Source organism: Onthophagus taurus, chromosome 1 (assembly GCF_036711975.1).
Source record: "Onthophagus taurus isolate NC chromosome 1, IU_Otau_3.0, whole genome shotgun sequence".
NCBI classification, from domain to species: domain Eukaryota; kingdom Metazoa; phylum Arthropoda; class Insecta; order Coleoptera; family Scarabaeidae; genus Onthophagus; species Onthophagus taurus.
The window spans coordinates 34,855,664-34,875,514 of NC_091966.1; the positions used below are offsets into that span (position 1 = coordinate 34,855,664).

The following is a 19,851-nucleotide window of genomic DNA, read 5'->3' on the forward strand; positions in this document are numbered from 1 at the left end:
AGATGCCAGATTGTTTCGGATTGTTTGTTGGTTTTACGTTGATAAATATGCTTTTTAAATAAACAAATAAATCAATAAAATAATAAGCAGTAAAGGAATGTAGTTGGTATAATTGGTTGCCTACACTGCTTGAACTTAAAAATTTTGTTTATCAAATAAATTTTTATTTCACTATCAGACACAACTTTACATAAGCGCCGACCTGTTTACCACAATTACTCATATTTCCTAATAACCGGTATAATAATTATTTATTTTAATTAATATCATTTCCTTATTACAAAAGAGCCATCTATTATTTAACTTTGTAACTGCTTATTTAAAAAAGAACAAATTATAATTTGTTAAACTAAATAGTTTACTAAAATCTTTTTAAATTGAACCTTAAATTTTCAGATTTCTTTTAAATCTTAAATTAATAATTTGATTTAAAATTAAATTTAATTTTTTGGCGGTAAAGTGCTGCCATTATGACATGCGCGTGAATTCGCCGAACTATATATGTAGTAAAATGGCGTTGAGAAAATTTTAGCACATGTCATAATTGTCCCGGTAAGGAATTCAACGTGTTAAAAGTAAAATTATTGAATCCAACGAGGAAAATAAGTGTTGTATTGAACACGGCGTGGTGAACGATAGTTTTGTAGCGGATTTATCCGTCCGATTCCCCTTGAAAAGAGGTGCACAGTGACGTAAACAAATTTCTGTGTGTGTATAAAATAGCTGTGTCAAAAACGCGACCGTTTTCCCATTTTTTCCGTTTTTTTTAAAATTTACTAAAATAAAAAGGAAGCCGTATTTTCAAATTGTGCCATAAGTAGAAAATGCACTCGATGAAAATGCAGCTTTTTTAAAAATAAGCCAAGAATAACTACGACCTGTTTTGTATCTCTTCCAGGTAGAACAATTTTTTTTTGGATTTTTCGGTTCTAATACAACCTTTGAAGATTTGCGTTCTAACTGATCCGGTAAGTATTTAGAATGCGAATTATTTGAACTTTTTCCTATTACCCATTACACACACATGTCTTAATGATGGGGGAGTATATTTAGAATTTTGGCTTACAGCCAATAACCCGGCACGTAAATGTCCAATTTCAGTTGTTTGAATCTTATAGTAAATGCTTAGCATGTTGTCACTTTTTATTTATTTGGCCCGCATCCAATCGGAAGTGTAAGAGTATTTCTGATCAAAGTTAAATGTCTGGGTCTAACTGGGACATGGGCTGTTATAAAAATAAGTTCAGGAAGAATTTATATCTTAAAATATCATTTAGAAAGGGTTCCTAAAATATACAAGAATAAAGATATCTTTATTTCTTAAACCATTTTAACTCCTTGATGACATTTGGCATCATCATACTCTACTTATAATACTTGGATGCCTTATGTTATAATCATATTCATGAAAATGGAAATGTACATACAAATATTGTCGTGTGTGCATGTTTAAACTTTTAGCTCACTGAATTAGCCAGTAATAGCCCAACAATTTTAATTTGATTCTCAAATGTAATTAGAAATATTGTGTGAGTGAGGTAATTGAAAATTATCAGGTAAGTTATTACACTTAGCTTTATTTAATTATTACTTCACCTTCTACAACATTGAAACAGTTTTATCTTAGATACATCATACATATTTAATAATTTTTTTGGTAAGTTAGTAAATTTAATTTACAAAACTTAATTGAATTGACTGCCAATATGCCATTAGAATATATAGAACATTTGTCTGTAATGCTAACAGTGACGCAGTAAACCTCAAGTGACGCAAAACTAGGAAGTGAATACAAATAGCAAAACTACATAATATTTCAAATGAGTTTGTAGAAATACTTGTAATGAGCAATATGTGTGTGGCAAAAGCATGATTTATCAAGTTAATTTAAATTTAAAGGGAAATGAAAAACATCAATACTTTTACTGGTTGTTTTCTTTTATTAAGTCTTACATGTTTCCGCTGACGCAATCATCAGAGACATTATAAAATGTTAAATTTAATTCTATCAGAATACAATGGGATTGGCTAAGATTTATTTTTACAAAATGCTTCTAGAAACACAAGATATTTTATAAATTATACGTTATTTTGTTGCAACATTTGAAATTAAAAAAATCTTGAGAAACACTTTTGAATGAGAATCCATTGACAGAAAAAAATTGCGGAACGTTATACTGTCTGAAAACTTCATTTTTGTAAACCTCGAAATTTGATCATTCGACTTTAGACCGGTTTAGGAGAAATCTTGTACACCAAATTGCACGATTTGCAAGCCTAAGATTGCAGAAATCTAGCGGGTGCAATTTTAATAACTGTTAATAAATAAAATATGCCTTTAACACTAGAAAAGCTGCTTATTAAAACGCCACAACAAGGCCAACCTTTGAGTTCCACGACAAATATTGGAATGGCACTGCCTAAACTGATATTACAAAAAGATGTCGGGAATTATATTAGTTATATTTCTAACTTCAACAGAAATTAAAAATTAAACTAACTATATAGCCTCTACAACGAACTGTGAAAATAATACTGTGCATAAACTGGAAGAAAATGTCTGAAAATACACTGCCTAATCAATCTCCAAGTTGTAAGAAGAAGACTGGAATTACACTAAATCTGAAAAATTAATCTGTAAATTACACTAAATGCCGTTATGTACGGCAAAACAATTTCTTATTCAATGACCTTGGCTGAATCTAACTGTAGCTTTTATACACGATTTTGCACCAAGTTGTCTTCTTGGTAAAGTGTACCTATTGTTGCTAATTAATATTAGCAGACAAACATCTTTACGCTACAACATTTAATAATTTTCAACCAATCAACATTCATTTACAAAGAACGTCCTCAAACCAAATATACATTAGCATAGTTAGATCGCATGGATAAGCACTTTAAAGCTTCTGGGAGTTGTTTTAAGGTATCATGGTGTCCTTATCATCGTGAAGAAATAAAATTTCACATTTATCGTTTCTGATAACGCTTGATTACATTTATCTGGGTTCTGATTGAGTAGCTATAACTTTTGGGTGTGTCGGTTCTATGACTGGATTCTCCCATTTTAGCTTGAAATTAATAATCTACTACAAAAACTTAAGTTAAACATAAAATTGTAAAAGAAAAACCTTTAATTTGTTTTTTTAACAGGTTTCATGTAGAATTTCTTGCGGTAGTTTCGATCGTCACTAATGTATTGTTACGTTTCATTCTTACTCTCCGTCCAAGTTTTATATCTTCTCTTTTCACGTTGTGTCTAAATAAGAGTTTTACAATAAAAACTTCCGTTGTTACTTCTTGTTTTCGTACTAAAGTTCTAACGATACCTCGTGTAAACTTTAGCTAATCAATCTTGTACTGTTTCAAGAAGTGTCTGTTTTTCCCCTACTACTTTCTCGTTATTGGAGTGAAATTTTTCTATTTGTTTGAATGTGTTTTATGTTATCTATTCTCCTCTTACCGTATCTTTGGTGTATTCATTACTGTGTATTCAGGTGTATAGCCCAACAATATAGGTGTATTTTAGAGTTATTTAAATATATTCTGCATACAGGGTAGAGAGAGTAGGTTATCTATAGAGCTTTGTCTATTTTTAATGATTACTCGTTTCATCGCCAATACTTTATTAAAAAATAAAGAAAAAATTAATACGACTTTATTTCAGTACTCCGTTTTACCCAAAAGCAAAGTATAAATTATATTTCTAAATTTATAAATGTAAAAGTATTCAATGACTACAAGAAATTTTATTGCTTTTTTTATAGAACGGTTGTAGAGATAAGATTACAGCGACCAGTGGCAACTCTTAGTTTTACTTCAACAATTAAAATTTTTTAGCGTAGCCAAGAAATTAACGCAGTAGTGTAAATATATGAGTAAATTAAAGTGACAAGACAAAAGTGTGATGGAAAATTGTTCTTATTGTGTAGTTCTAGGAAATATGACAAATTCAAATATTGACCGATACTCTCAGCTAATGAGCAAAAACAGCGTAAGACGTTGATGATTTTGTGTTAATTCTTATTCAACAATAACGTGATATTTTATATATGAAAAAGAATACTAATCCTTTTATTTAGCCTGTTAATGCCATATGGTGAATTAATCCTGTATTAAGCGCGATAGATCATGAGATTTAATTCTAAGTTTTTATAATAAATTTTGTTTACTAACACACAAATAGTGCTAGAAAAAGTTCAAGAAGTTAAGAGATATGAGAGAAAAAGAGGAAATAGTTTTACGTTATCTCGGTGATATTGCATAATTTAAGAGATCAATTATATTTCTTATCTTTATGTTATCGAAATACTGAGTAAATCTAATTATTTACGTTTTCAATTTTAACATCAACTTTTTTTATTCCTTAAAGACTTAGATCGTTTGAAAACAAAAATAGAGGGATTTTAAAGATAAGATGTCCTTATTTATATACATTTAGAGGTTACTTTGATAATAATTATCCAAAAAATGTTATTAATTTTGAACTGGATATACGTTTAATTTATAATTTATCAACAAATGTTCAAATTCATTTTCTATTATTCTATAATCACTCCGCGAACCAAACAAAAATAAAAAAACAACCAGAAAAAACCTTTTTAACATAAAATAATCTTCACAGATGAATTAATGATTAGCGTTTATCTACGAAACTATTCTCTTTCTGTGAAATTACATATTAGAATTCAGCGCGTTCGGTCGTTGGGGTATTTGGCACGTTGAAGGTTATATTTTTAGATGCGTTTCTATGGTTTATAAGATTCGTTTTTAAGTAATTGTTGTGTTAGCTGAATGTTGTCAATATTTATTAAGTTCTACGGTCTTGAGTACAAAAAATTTCAATTTTAATACTAGGTGCGGCATCCCTTCGTAGATTGTATCAATTAAAAATACGAGGTCATAAACAGGCAGGAATGAGTTAACTATAATGATTTATAAATAATGCTAATAGTGACTATTTCTTTATTCAAATCCCAACAAAATCTTGCGTGCGTAACTTTTGTTAAGAAAATGTTAATAATCTACTATCATTAAAGATTTTAGTTTTTATTTAATAAGGTTATTTACCTTGGTTGACAGGGAAATTTATTAAACATTGTAAAATCAATATCATCTTTATGGTATTTTTCTGAAAAAAATATTACGGGTCAATTTTGTAATGAGCTTCAATTTTTGAACAACTGAAGGTGTGTCTTAGAGAACGCGGACTGTTAGAACTCAATCTAAATAACCTTGCTGTTGGTTATGAGTTAAATGCAATTTTATGGCACGATAACCAGCATGCTTAGCTTCACACTTCACCTCAACATTTTATGAGTTTGAACGTTGAATTTTCAAGTTATTGCCATGAAAGAGAAACAGTTGTAGTCAAAAATACAAATTTGCACATATGGATGGCTTCTGATGCTCTGCATAGAGCCTTATTCTCAGTAATTGGACATTTCAAGAAGCACCAGGCTTTCAGACTTATAACATTCAATTAAATAACTAAAACCTATAATTTTACTGAATACTACATGCAACCTACACCTAGCAAAATAGTATACAAAATTGAAATAAGCAAAGAACATAAGATGAAGATGAGATATACTACGACAATTAATTGAGAAGTCGATGAAGTAGAACAAATTCGCAAGAATTTGTTGCTCTTTTGGCATTTTGTATAACACATCTATTATTGCCAGCTGTAAATCATGTGCTAAACATAATTGATGGTTTGAGGGCGTTGATGTGCCTGAAGTACTAGGTGCATTGCATTTAAAGTTGCAAGACAAGAGTCTTATTCTTCAAAAAATAGTAAATAACGAAAGAACGCGAGAGCCTTTTTGTATCAAAAATTGATTTATTTTTTTACAAGTTTATGATTCGCAAAATTTTGAAGAATCGAATGAAGAAGTATTACGGGCCATCCACAAACTAAAAAATAACAAAACTCTAGGAAACAACAGCAGAATTGGCAGAATATCTAAAAAATGAAGGAGAAACTTCGGTGCTTGCTTTCTATCAGCTAATCTGCCAAATATGGAAAGAAGAGCGAATAACAACCCCCTGGAAAGAAAGTGTTATAATAATAATAATATACCTACGATAGAGATATAAACATAGGATATAAAGTCTTTTCAAATGGGATATAACTAAAGTGGGTTTAGAAAGAATAGCACCAGCTATTGCTGCTGATTTGAGCTAAAAATGTATCCCGCCGCACGAAGATAAGAATATATCATTCAGTTATAAGACCAATAATGACGTATGCATGTGTAACATGGACGATGACGGAACAAAATGAGAACCGACTAAAAATCGCGGAAAGAAGAATTTTTAGAGGGATATACGGACCAGTCAAGAACAATATCACACAGACGTATAGAATGAAGATTAATAGAAAATTGGAAGTACTATATAATCACCCAGATTTAGTAAAAGTAATAAAGTCAGAAAGATTGGACTAGGCTGGTCATTGAAGGAGACAAGAGAAACGTGTCGTCAAGTTGGTATGGGAAGAATCCCAGAAGGAAGACGGCTGCTTTGAAGACTGAGGATGTGGTGGAGAGATAATATTGCAGTAGACCCAAGAATAAAGACAAAAAGAAATCGATAAGAATAAAGAGGAAGGTGGAGAATAATAACAAAAGGAAAAAGATGCTGCTAAAATCGTAATAGATTACACTGCTGCATAGTAAAAAATTCCAAACTTAGCAAGTTTTTTTCTTGAAAACTGAATAAATAAACTTTAAACCATTTTAAAACTTAAAATTACAAATTCACACCATTAATCAAACTTTTTATTCACTTATTTCCTAATAGAAACGTATTAGACCACAATAGGATAATTCGCAATATCAAAAGTTGTTTCGCAGTCGTGTTCATTTCGTCCATTCGTTTACACTTAATATTGCGTTCCGTTGTGAGGAAAATTTTATAAATAAATTAATAATAAGATTAAATTAAAATGAATGGTAAAATTATCAGTTAATAATTAATCTGTTTAACGCAAATCTTTTTATTTGCTTCAGGAGATGGTCTGTCTTGCTGATGACGACACCGTAAGGGCCACTGTAATTGATACAACCGGCGCTAAAACAAGCCAAACCGTAATACTATCGCCAACGAAAACCGTTGAGAGTGTTCTTGTAGAAGTCGGATCAAAATTTAATTACAATCCCGACGTTTACGAATTTGCCTTACAACAACGTAATGGACACATCGTAAGTTATTTTTTTAATAACTTTCTTTTTATTAACATTTTTTTTTAATTTATTTTAGTTTGTACTTAATGATTTTCGTAATAAAACCTTTGCCGAAATTCCCGATTTGGAATTATCTGGCCGCATATCGATAGTTTTATCATTATCGCGACGAAGAAACATTTCGTTAGTTGTTAATGATAATGCGGACGACGATCTCATATTGGGGGCGTCCGCAAGCCCTACGATGGGCGAGGCGCCATCAAGTTCCGGGGAAGCTGAAAATAAGGTAGAAACCTTGGCGTTAATGAACGTTGGTTATTACTCGCGGCAACCAAAACTTTATCTTAAACCAGAACCGTGTAGCTATGTCGGATTGGTTAATCAAGCGATGACTTGTTATTTAAATAGCCTTTTACAAGCACTTTTTATGACGCCCGAATTTCGAAACGCACTCTATAATTGGGAATTTGATGGACAGAATCAGGAGAAATCTATACCGTTTCAGTTACAAAAATTATTTTTAAATTTACAAGTAATATAAAATTTATTTATAAACTCCAAAATTAATTTAAACATTTTTTAGACATCAATAAAATCTGCTGTAGAAACGACAGATTTAACGCACAGTTTTGGCTGGGATTTACAAGCTGCATGGGAGCAGCATGATATACAAGAATTATGTCGCGTTATGTTCGACGCTTTGGAACAAACGTTTAAAAATACAAAACAATCAAATTTAATAAACGATTTATACGAAGGCAAAATGCTGGATTATGTTAAATGTTTAGAATGTAGTACGGAAAAATCTCGTGAAGACACGTTTTTAGATATCCCACTTCCGGTGAGACCGTTCGGAAGTAGTGTCGCTTATACGAGTATTGAAGAAGCATTAAGGGGTTTCGTACAACCGGAAACGCTCGAAGGAAACAACCAGTATTTTTGCGAAAAATGTAATAAGAAGTGTGACGCTCACAAAGGATTGAAATTTATCAAATTTCCTTATTTGTTAACGTTACACTTGAAACGATTTGATTTTGTTTACACAACAATGCATCGGATTAAGTTAAATGATAAAGTTGTCTTTCCGGAAGTTTTAAATTTGAATTCATTTATCCCGAATGTTATCTCTATGTTGGATGATGCTTCAGAAGAACGCGAAATCGCTACAACTAAGTACGACGACTGTAGTACTACAGATTCCGGTTCCGCTTTGGACGACGAAAGTTGTCATGGTACTGATGTTTCATCTACAGTTAATGGTCAAGATGGAGCTTGTCAAGATGATGATGAAGGTATTGATGTTAGTTCAGGAAATCATAGCCATGAAAATGAAAAAAATCGACTTCAAGAACAGAAAGGTCCATATATTTACGAGCTATTTAGCATAATGATACATTCTGGGAGTGCTTCTGGTGGACATTACTATGCTTATATTAAAGATTTTTCAAAGGATCATTGGTTTTGTTTTAATGATCAAAGTGTCAGTAGGGTAAGTAATTTAAAATAGCTTCAAAATTTAATTTGTCCAAGACTACCTTATAATACATACCTTATAAATGTATATACCTTATAAATGAGTTTTCTAAAACGAAAGGGTAGTCAATTTTCAGATTTCACAGGTAATTGATATAATAGACTTGAATAATTATTTGAAACGTCAAAATTTCAAAAAACGTCAATTTAATTTAATTGTTTTAGAACTTTCTAAAGGTTTGACATAAAAAAAATTTAAACAAATTCCTTTTTCCTATGATTTAAGCATAAATTAATTAATTTTCGTAAAAAAAGCATGACGTTTCATAAAATTGACATTTAATTTTGACATATTGTTGTGAAGTTGATTACAGTTGGTAACATTGAACTTGTGTCACATTGACGTTTAAACTTTATTCAAAAAAATACAAGGACAGTAGAATCTAAAAGGACTGCTACATCCATTGTATTTTTGTAGTCCACTACGGGTTGGTTGCCCGCACTCTACGTCACACTATTTGCCACGCCTGGCAACTGTCTGTGTTTTTAGAGGTTATATGATAGACATTAATACGTATAAAAACATAAAATTTCAAAAATAATATGAATACGTCTACGATATAACCCCTAAAAATAAACAGCAAACGCATAGACCATAACAACAGCTGGGCGTGGAAAATGGTGTGACGTAGTTTGCGGGCAGGTTGTCACAACAATGGATGTAGCAGTCCTGTTAGATTCTACTGTCCTTGAAAAAAATAAATGTATGGAATCAATTTCAATAGTAGTCATGGACAAACTATAGTATTCTACTCACATATAATAGGCCCGGTTTTACAATCATAGTTTAAGCGTCCGATTAACTAATTGGCAGTTAAAATTTAAACTAAGTTTTACAAAAATTTTGTTTTACAACGGATTATTAAACTAAGGCCCGGTATATTCATCTGCCAGTAAACTATCAAGTAAGTACTTGTCGGTTATATTTATTCCTATATTACATTAATTCAAGTCTTGTATATTCTCGCTATTTATTCTTCCAAGTAGTTGCTTTTGAGAACCAAACGTTTTCAAAACAAGTAGTACAACAGACCGTCTCCCGAGTGAAACAAACTTATATGATCAATGTGTGCGTACGACAAGGACAGATAACATTTAAACTTTTTGGGTGAAAACTTATTCTGTAAAGTAACACTAACAGACACTTTACTTGGAGATGAATATACCGGGCCTAAGTATAAGAAACGGAGGTTTATACTACAGTTGGTAATAAGTGTCAATTTCATATTGTACATATAACTAACTTCATTGTTTAGTATCTGTCAAAATTATAACCTCTTAATTTTGTATTTTGTAACTGTTTGATTTTCATTTTGTAAAAATATTTTTTAACTAGGTATGAATAATATATTTAATGAACTTACGGACGATGAAGATTTCTTAGAAGCATTTTTCCTACACCAATATGCATATTATTAATAAAATTTGGTACATTTCCAATCTATTTGAAAGTTTGTAAAACATTTTCAAATTCAACTTCAAAAAATAACTGCTTACATAAATTGAATACAGGGTGGTTCAGTTTTTAATTGGGAAACTTTACTAGGACGTATTACCTGCCAAAATAACACAAATTTTTTATATAAACATAGAGTCGCAACTCTTGTTTTCGAGCTATGAGTTCAAAGTTGAGCTTGATTTTTTTATAAGAACTTTTTAACGGTATGGAATATTAACATAAAAAAAAATGGGTTGTAACGCTAATTCTTTAGTGGTACTTTTTTGTCTCTTTAGTATTTTCGTTAAACTTAATAGTTTCCGTGTAAAAAAATAAAGTATCGTGCCATGTACCGCTATGTGCCGCCATGTTTTGCTAAAATTATTCTAAAAGTTGGTTTTGAGAACTTGTAAGTTTCATTTACAGTGAATCCTCATAATTGGTGACGGTTATTAATAATTTTTGACTGTTATTAAGCAAGAGTATCAATTTTTTAATATTGTTGAAAGCAACGTAATTTGTTCAGACAGGTATTAATCTTATTTATGGTTTTTCTTATGAAAATCACAATTAATTGGTGTTATTTAGTTAGTACTAGATCCTAGTAAGTGCATAACTTCCATAGACAGCTGTAAAGAAAAAAAAAATTTTAATAATACCAGCGCTTTACAGTACAATGTAGCATATTTTATTTTTTTACGCTAAAACTATTATCTTTAAGGAAAAAACTAAAGAGACAAAAAAGTGCCAATAATGAATAAGCTTTACAACCCATATTTTTTTATGTTAATATTTCATGGCGTTAAAAAATTGTTAAAAAAAATCAAAGGGGTTGTGAATTTCATCCCCTTAGGGCGTTAGGGAAGTTTAAGGTATGGTTGAAAATAAGATATTAACCAGTAGTACATACATACAAAATTTCAAATTCTATGGTTTACTTATACCCGAAATAAAATGTAAATTTTTGGCTCAACTTTGACAGCTCATAACTCGAAAACGAAAGAGTTGCGACCCTATGTTTATATAAAAAACTTGTGTTATTTTGGCAGGTACTACGTCCTAGTAAAGTTTCCCGACTAAAAACTGAACCATCTTGTATATGCTTGTCCGTCCTTTTTAATTTTTTAGGTATACTCTTCCATACGGCGATCGGTTTTTATAACTCTGCCACTTTCCTACTGTAGTTGTAAAACGAACAAAGACGGGGTTGCAACAGGTAGTTTCCCATTGTAGAATGCTGGGATTCCTCACTCAGGGCCTCATTAAGGAACACACTTTACTTGCAAATTGTAGAAAAATAATAGGGTGATATACAGGCTGTCCGGAAATGACGTGTACAACGCGAGACCACAAGTACCTTGACCAAAAATATGATGATTTAACTCAACTTATCTAATTTATTAAATTTAATTAAATTGTTTAATTAAATTTTAGTTTAAAAAAATTTAAGTTCGACCATGTCCTTGTCTTTTCATAAATCTTTTCAGGTACTCGAACGGGCAAAAATCACCCCGGCTTTTATTTATTACTGTCATAAAAACCGATCTGGATGTGGAAAAGTATATACAAAATATTAAAAAATTTTTCACTAGGCACAAATTGAACAAATGTCCAAATACACAAAGAAAAGAGCGCGTAAACTAAGTTTACTGGTAACGTAAACGTCGATTCTAACCGTAGTTTAACGTTAAACGATGGTTGTAAAACATTTTTTTGGTAGTTAACCATAGATTAAATTAAATGTAGTTTAAACCACTATTGTAAAACTGGCCCATAATGAGCTATTATTCACTCAGGTTAATTATGCCACTCGCTACGCCCGTAAACTTAACCTTAGTGAATAATAGCCCTCATTATATGCTCGTATAATATAGTATTAAATTTAAATAATCTTTTTATAATTTAAGATAACAGAAGATGATATACACAAAACCTACGGTGGTGGTCCCCCAAGAGGTTATTATTCTGGTGCTTACACATCAAGCACAAACGCTTACATGTTAATGTACAGACAAATCGATAAAAACCGAAATTGTCATGCAATGACAGTCAACGAATTTCCGTCACATATTCAAACCTTGTTAAAAGAAATGCGTGAAAAAGAAGAAATAGATCGATTAGCGAAAGAAAAAGAAATCGATATGTTAAAAATGAAGGTTTATTGTGTCCATCCGATTTCTAATCAATTGTTTGATATGAAACTTTTTGGTTATGCTGAAACAACTCTTTACGAGATGGCTTCAGATGCTTATGATCGTTTTAAATTAAAAGGGGTTGTGAATTTTGAAGATTGCCGTCTAGTTACTTATAATAATAACACTGAAACTTTAGAAAAAAGTTTTGAATCGGATTCGCTTCGATTATGCGACATCGATGTGAAAGATAAAGATTATTTAACGTGGTTTTTGGAAATTAGGCAACCGGGTCAAGCTTGGGAAGCTTATTTTCCCGGTGGTGTAAAAATGAAGGTGTACTTGGTGCATTTTGATACCGAAGAGATTAGTGGACCTAATTTTGTTCGGGTAAATCCAGGTAAAACTACCGGAGAATTAAAAAAACAATTTGCAAGTATGTTTGGGTACGATGTTGATTCGATAAAAATTATTATGGAATCGGGAAGTAATAATCCCATTCATTTGGATGAAGACGATGTACCCATTAAGTACGAACCGCGTTGTAGTAATTACAAATTATACGTCGCCAGTGTTATGGAAGAAGATGTTGATAAAGAAGGGATTATCAATAAAATGCAAAAAGTTATTGACCTTTTTGTACATATCGTTAATATTGATGTAATTTTACCGGATAATGATATAAGTAAATCATTATTATATTGAATTATAAAATTTTTAATTAATTTTTTTAAAGGCACTTTGGAATCTTTATCGATACCACCGTTAGATTTAAATCAAAATATGGATGATGGACTCAATTTAACAACAACAGATAGAGAATTATATCAAAAATTTTATCCTAAAATGTATCCATCTCAAACAACAACAGCAACGGAAATGGATGGTTTTGGTGATCAAAGTAATAGTGAAGATAGTAGTTTAAGTGATAGTGATAGAACTCTTATTGGAGATGCTCCTGCAGAAGGAAATGGTAATTTACAAGATGTTTATATTTTATTACTTTTGTTTTAATCTAATTTTTGTAGTTATATTAAGTTTAGGTGTTTTATTTAATTTTTCATTGTATTTAAATATTCAATTTTATTTTAATTTCTTAATGAGAGTTTTATAGGTATAATTTGGCATTCTGTTTTACCATAAACTTCATCTGGTATAAATAGCTCATGGTACTTATAACAATAAGTAAGACTTCATATGGTTCTTGACACTTAATGGTTAAGATTACTGTTCTTTCTTCATCAATGGATTCTTCGTTTCAAAATATCATTTATAGATAGCGTTTTCCCATAAACTTATAGTAAATTCTTCGTACTGCTTGGTTTTTAAGACCTTGCAAATAGTTATTATTTCTGCACTTGTGATGACTTTCAATTCTCACCATTTACAATTTCCATTATATCTATCTTAATCCTGAGGTTTATATAGAAACGTTCCTGTTTTTAATTTCTTAGATATTAATACAACAAATTATTTATACAGGTGAGTTATTAGTATTCTGGCGGTCGAAAGTTACTAAATCGATTGAGATAGAAAAAATGTTTTAAACAAAAGTTGTTTAACTTACCACTTTATAATAATAATGACTTTATTTCACCCAAAAATTTACATTTCTAAATAAAAAATTACGGAAACAGTAATGTATACAAAAATATTAATCCTAACATTAGAGAAATTAAAAAAAAAACATCTAGGTGAAAAGGCGAAGTTCAGAACGCACAGGTTCTGCTCAAACTTAACCTAATGTTAATGTTCAACCACCCCAATGTGGCCAATTTGTGTGATATATGATCATACTTCCTAATACCAAAAATGAATCGCAGGCAAGCATTTTAAGCCGATTGGAGAACATAAGAAATATGTTTGCGAAATCTTAAATCAGTTTCAAAGTGGAGTCCAAGGTTACGAGCTTCAGGAACCAGCGGGAGAAGTTGTCCATTTATATAAACGCAGTCGGAGTATTTTTGAACGTCTCCCCTTCGACCGAAAACCATAACCTTTGACTTACTGGGATTCAATCTAACGTTAAACCTTTCTGCAAGCTGGGAAAACGCAGGCAATTCTCTGTTGATCACAACTAAGCTGTCATCAAAATTATCTGAAAGAAATGAAAGATACGCTTGCGTGTCGTCTGCATATAAATGAGTGTTACAAGTGTGAAAAACATTAATAAGATGAGCTGTATAAATAGAAAACAGGGGTGGTTATAATATTGATACCTGGACAACTCCTGATCCCAGTATCATCAATGAGGACGATTCTTTACGTAAAATTATTTTCATTTATATAGGTTGTTGCATTTAGGCGTAATGGCCAGTATGTAAATTTTTTTGAATAAAACACCTGTATATTTTATCATATGAATACAAGCAAATTTGTTTATACGACCGTATATGTTGTAAACTCACAGCGTTAATAGTTTTTGAGATATTCAATTGTTTTTCCAAAATATGCCCATTGCAGGATCTTCTTGAAAACGATGTAAAAACGATATTTTTGTCGATTTTGCATTTGAACTATGTCAGATAATAGTCAAAGCCAGCAGGTAGATATAGTATCGAAATATATTAGATACACTATACAGTATTCATAAAACTTTGTAAATTTTTATGTTTTTGTAAATACTAATAACTCGGCCTGTACATACTTGTGGATAGAGCTTGTATTGGAATATTGCTACAACTTTAGGTTGGATGGTGTATTTGCTGCCTTTCCATCTAATTGTTATTCAATGTATCGACCTTTAAAAGCGCGGCTAAAATTAGCCCAAAACACAGAAGATCGCTTATCATCATAATAATCATTATAATTTTTCTCCTTCAGTACTTCGCCCTTCCAGTTCAAGTTTTTCCACTGTTCATTTTTGGCAGTAGTTATCATTATCTTTGTCTTTGGTAATCATTGTAACTTTCATGATTTGTTTTCCAGATAGTTCTTCTATACTTCTTCTGCCCACCACAGTGTCTGCTTTCTGTTATCATTCTTCCCATAACCACACACTTCTCTTTTGGTACTCAACATCATATGTTTTAAGCATTCCCAGTTATTTTATCCCATCCAGACACCTTTTCATTTTTTAACTCTGTAATTCTTCTATGCTTATCCTTTCTTCTCCCGTTTCTTTGCTTCTTGTGCTTTCTTCAGAAACTCTTCATACTACTTCCATCATTTCATTTTTCTCTTTCAGTACTTCGCTCTTCTTATCTTTAATAATTTGTACATTTTCTCTTTTCTGTTCTTATGGATTCCAGTATTCAGTAGAATACGTTGTGGTTTTCTGCGCAACTCTTTTCTATCTTCTTTCGAAATTTTTTCCACTGTTCATTTTAGGCAGCAGTTATCATTTTCTCTGTCTTCTTTCTATCTCTTTGGTAATTATTGTTACTTTCTTGAATTTTTTTTGCCAGATAGTTTTTCCATACCTCTTCTGTCCACCGCATTATCTGCTTTCTATTATCATTTTTCCCATTTATTCCACACACTTCTCTTTTCGTACTCAATATCATATTTTTTAAGCATTCCCAGTTATTTTATCCCATCCAGGCACCTTTTCATTTTTTAAGTCTGTGTAATTTTTCTTTGCTTATCCTTTAATCTTCCGTTTCTTTGCTTCTTGTGCTTTCTTCAGTAACTCATCATATTATGTCCATCATTTAATTTTCTCCTTCAGTACTTCGTCTTTCTTATCTTTAATAATTTGTATATTTTGTCTCTTTTCTGTTCTTAAGGATTCCAGTATGCGATAGAATATTTTGAGGTTTTCTGCGCAACTCTCATCTATCTTCTTTCCAAATTTTTTCCACTGTTCATTTTAGGCAGCAGTTATCATTTTCTCTGTCTTCTTTCTATCTCTTTAGTAATTATTGTTACTTTCTTGAATTTTTTTTGCTAAATACTTCTTTCATACCTCTTCTTTCCACCGCAGTGTCTGCTTTCTATTATCATTTTTCCCATTTATTCCACACACTTCTCTTTTCGTACTCAATATCATATTTTTTAAGCATTCCCAGTTATTTTATCCCATCCAGGCACCTTTCCATTTTTTAAGTCTCTGTAATTTTTCTTTGCTTATCCTTTAATCTTCCGTTTCTTTGCTTCTTGTGCTTTCTTCAGTAACTCATCATATTATTTCCATCATTTCATTTTCTCCTTCAGTACTTCGCCCTTCTTATCTTTAATAATTTGTACATTTTGTCTCTTTTCTGTTCTTAAGGATTTCAGTATTCGACAGAATACTTTCAGGTTTTCTGCGCAACGTTTTTCTATCTTCTTTCCAAATTTTTTCCACTGTCCCTGTCTGTTTTTATCTGTCTGTTCTTTCTTTATCTTTAGTAATTATTGTATCTATCTCTTAATTTATACTTGTTGATGGTATAATTTACTGTTTTCTGTTTCTATACATGGCTTGCTTGCTTGCATCGTTTTCTCTTTTCTCTGGCTTTAGACACAAAGTGGTTGCTACCAATTTCTGGTCCTCTTCTTACTTTTGTATCTTTTATGGTATATCCTTCTTGTGTTTGTTTTCTACCAGTATGCATTTCTGCTATGTACTTATCTTGTGAATTTATATATTTATTAGTATGGCAAAAACGTATTTGTTATCATTAGATCATTCAGAAAGCAACAATCTACCATTCCTCTTCAATTTTTGTTCATAATCTTCTTTCCATGTTTTCTCATAACCCTTCTATATTTACCATCCTGTACTTCAACCCTACTATTAAGTTCTACTATACAATTTTTTTTTCCTTATTTATTCAATTATTCAACTGCCTTTGTTAGTTGTTCCCAGAATATTTCCATACGCAATCACAACTGGTGTTATTTGGTTACACCTAAACCACACCATCCAGTTCTGTATTTGCTCTTCTATTCTTTTTGTTAACCAAGCATCCCTCTTCTGTCATTGCTCTTCTTTCCTGCCTTACTTCACTGTATATTAGTATATTTCCTTACAGCAGTTTATAAATTCTATGTTCTTTTTTCTTTGCTTCTGTTTTTCCTATTACATCAACTCCCAATTCCTTAAACTGCATCTCCAGCTTCATTGCATTCCCAGCAATATATGAAAGTGAAAGAATAAAAGATTATAGCTCGGTTTTGTAATCGACTTGGGAATAAATTGGAATAAATTATAAAATATATTTTTTATGTATTCTTAAATTTAATACTAATTTATTTAATTTTCTTTTAGCGTACATTAATACAACATTAGCAACATTAATAGATCCAACAGTGGATACATACGATCACGAAGTTTTTGATAATCCATCCGATGAATTACCGCTACAACTATCAAACGATGACGTAGTAATGCAAGAATGCGAACCGAATATGTCAAATTATTATTTTAAAGTGGTCGGATCGCGTAATATCGAACCAACAGCTGAAAATGGAAATTTCCGATGTTACATGCAAATAATGTTAGACGCGCGAATGTCGATAGGTCGATTAAAAAAACATTTGGAACCATTAATCGGAGTTCCCGTCCAGTATTTTAAAATTTTTAAAGAATATCAAAACCAAAACGTCGAATTAACCAACTTAAATGAAAGTTTGAACTTGATGAAAGACGGCGAACGTTTAATTGTAAAATTAGGGCGTGTTTTAAGAAAAAATGAAATGTCGGGAAAAGTCTTTTTGTTAACACCGGATGGCGTTGAACCGTTTACGTTTCTTTTTGAATGTATCGTCGGTAAAGGTCAAAGCGTTTTATCTGTGAAAAAAGATATTTTATTACAAGCGAAGAAACAGCATATGTTGGATCTTCCCCCTAATAAGTGTCGGATAAGGCGGAAAGAATGGAAAACGCCGTCAAAAATATACTTGGACGACCAAAAATTCGTTGATGATATCACAATTTCAACGAAATTCGAAATTTTCGTACAAGAACTCACCGAACCTGAAAAAATTGTCCATCCCGACCAAATGGTTGCGTTTATTAAACGGTGGTTTCCCGCTACATTACAATTGGGAAATTTCCAAGAGATTGTTTTGGATGAACCCACCGTTGAAGAACTTAAAAGGAAAATATCGAACAAATCGGGAATTCCCGAAGAATTTGTTGATGTCGTACTGATGAAACAACCACATACTTTTCCTTGTGATATGAACGTTTTAGAAGTAGATAACTTAGAATGGAACAGTAATAGTTTGGATACTTATAGTTTAAAGGGGCGTGATGATGATTGTATTATCTTCTATAGGTAAGAAAAGTTGATTTTGCTAATTAAATTAAACTTATTTTTATTTTTTTAATTATTTTCTATAGAGATAGTAGAGAACAATTAAAAGAACTTTCACCGGAAGAGAGAAAAGAACTTCACCAAAAAGAAAATATGAGATTAGGTAAGAGTAGTACAAAAATGTTTTCACCAAGTCGAAGAGAACGCGGTTTAAAAATTTACCTCGATAATACGATGTCAATGAAAATGGAAAATAATCCGGTCGACTGACATCTTCAACACACGACCCGATACCAATCATGGATGTACTGCAGTATAAGTTAACCCATTTCAAACAACAAATAATTTAATTAAAAGGCCAGTCAAGGAAGAGGAGGAAAGTGAAAAATGGGGGTCGATAAGAAAAAAAAAACAGTGTTAATTGTGTAATAATCAGCATGTTGTGAACGTTTATTAGTTTCTTTTTTTTGTTACATTCGTTTTACGTTTATTTTTATTGTAAAATACCCTGTATATCTGTTTTTCTTCTCTCATTGTTATTTTCAATTTTTCAATATTTTTATTGTACAAAATAGGCCTCTTTGCATTAATATTTAACGTCAATCCTAATATGAGCTGTCTCTTTTTCTATGAAATAAGCCTAAAGTCTTTTAGAAATATTTAAGAAAAATCTACTTCTATCTCTGCATGCTTATGTTTATTTAACTCTTTTTTTTCGTTTCCCAATTAATTTTTTTGTATTAAAAAACATATTTGCGTTCTAATAAATCGTTTTTTTTGAAAAACTTTTTTTCAATAATGAAAAGAAAAAAATCACACATTGATTTGTGTTCAATTATTTCGGCCTAAATTATTTTCAATTTGGAACGTGATTAATTTTTTTTTGTCGTCGCCGTCGAACGTTTCTGTGCTGCTTCCCAGCAAGTTACTATTTTGTATAAATATTTATTTGTGACTGATAATAAAGATGTTTACCTATCATTTGATTTTCTTGTACTTTTTTTTTATTGATGTGTAGATTGTTTGAGTATGGTAAAATAAGAATAAGAAAATTTAAGAATCTGAAAATGAATAAATATACAAGTTTTCTTTAAATAATTTTAAATGTTTTCTTACAACTACAAAAGAGTTTAAAGTAATTGGTGCAAAACCACCAATTGTAAAACAAAGTGGTTTTTGCATTCTTTGCATCGTCAATAATAAGGATTTTTGGTAAGATTTTGACGTAAATAACCAATCTCCTTTCCAAATTCCATCAGAAATATTTAATCCCTAAAAAAATTTCATTAATAAACGGTTTTAACAATGATTTTAGGTAATTAATAATAAATCGCTGTATATATCCGTTCTACCAATAATGGGAAAATTTTTGG

The 19,851-nt window shown here is 31.1% G+C and overlaps 1 protein-coding gene across 3 annotated transcripts; it reads left to right on the top strand.

The window, feature by feature from the left end:
• The first annotated feature begins 488 nt into the window (after positions 1 to 488).
• LOC111425797 (ubiquitin specific protease 47) lies at positions 489 to 19,087 on the top strand. 3 transcript variants are annotated; one of them, XM_023060048.2, is made up of 9 exons: positions 489 to 552; positions 899 to 968; positions 7,017 to 7,208; positions 7,267 to 7,722; positions 7,774 to 8,679; positions 12,069 to 12,978; positions 13,030 to 13,266; positions 17,488 to 18,499; positions 18,565 to 19,087. In XM_023060048.2, the coding sequence occupies exons 3-9, from the start codon at positions 7,020 to 7,022 to the stop codon at positions 18,746 to 18,748; spliced, it is 3,894 nt and encodes a 1,297-aa protein (XP_022915816.2). In that variant the 5' UTR covers positions 489 to 552; positions 899 to 968; positions 7,017 to 7,019; the 3' UTR covers positions 18,749 to 19,087. The 3 variants fall into 3 exon arrangements, with proteins under 3 accessions (XP_022915816.2, XP_071056658.1, XP_022915818.2); XM_071200557.1 differs by having other exon boundaries at positions 504 to 708; XM_023060050.2 differs by lacking the exon at positions 489 to 552 and adding an exon at positions 612 to 680.
• Positions 19,088 to 19,851: the final 764 nt, after the last annotated feature.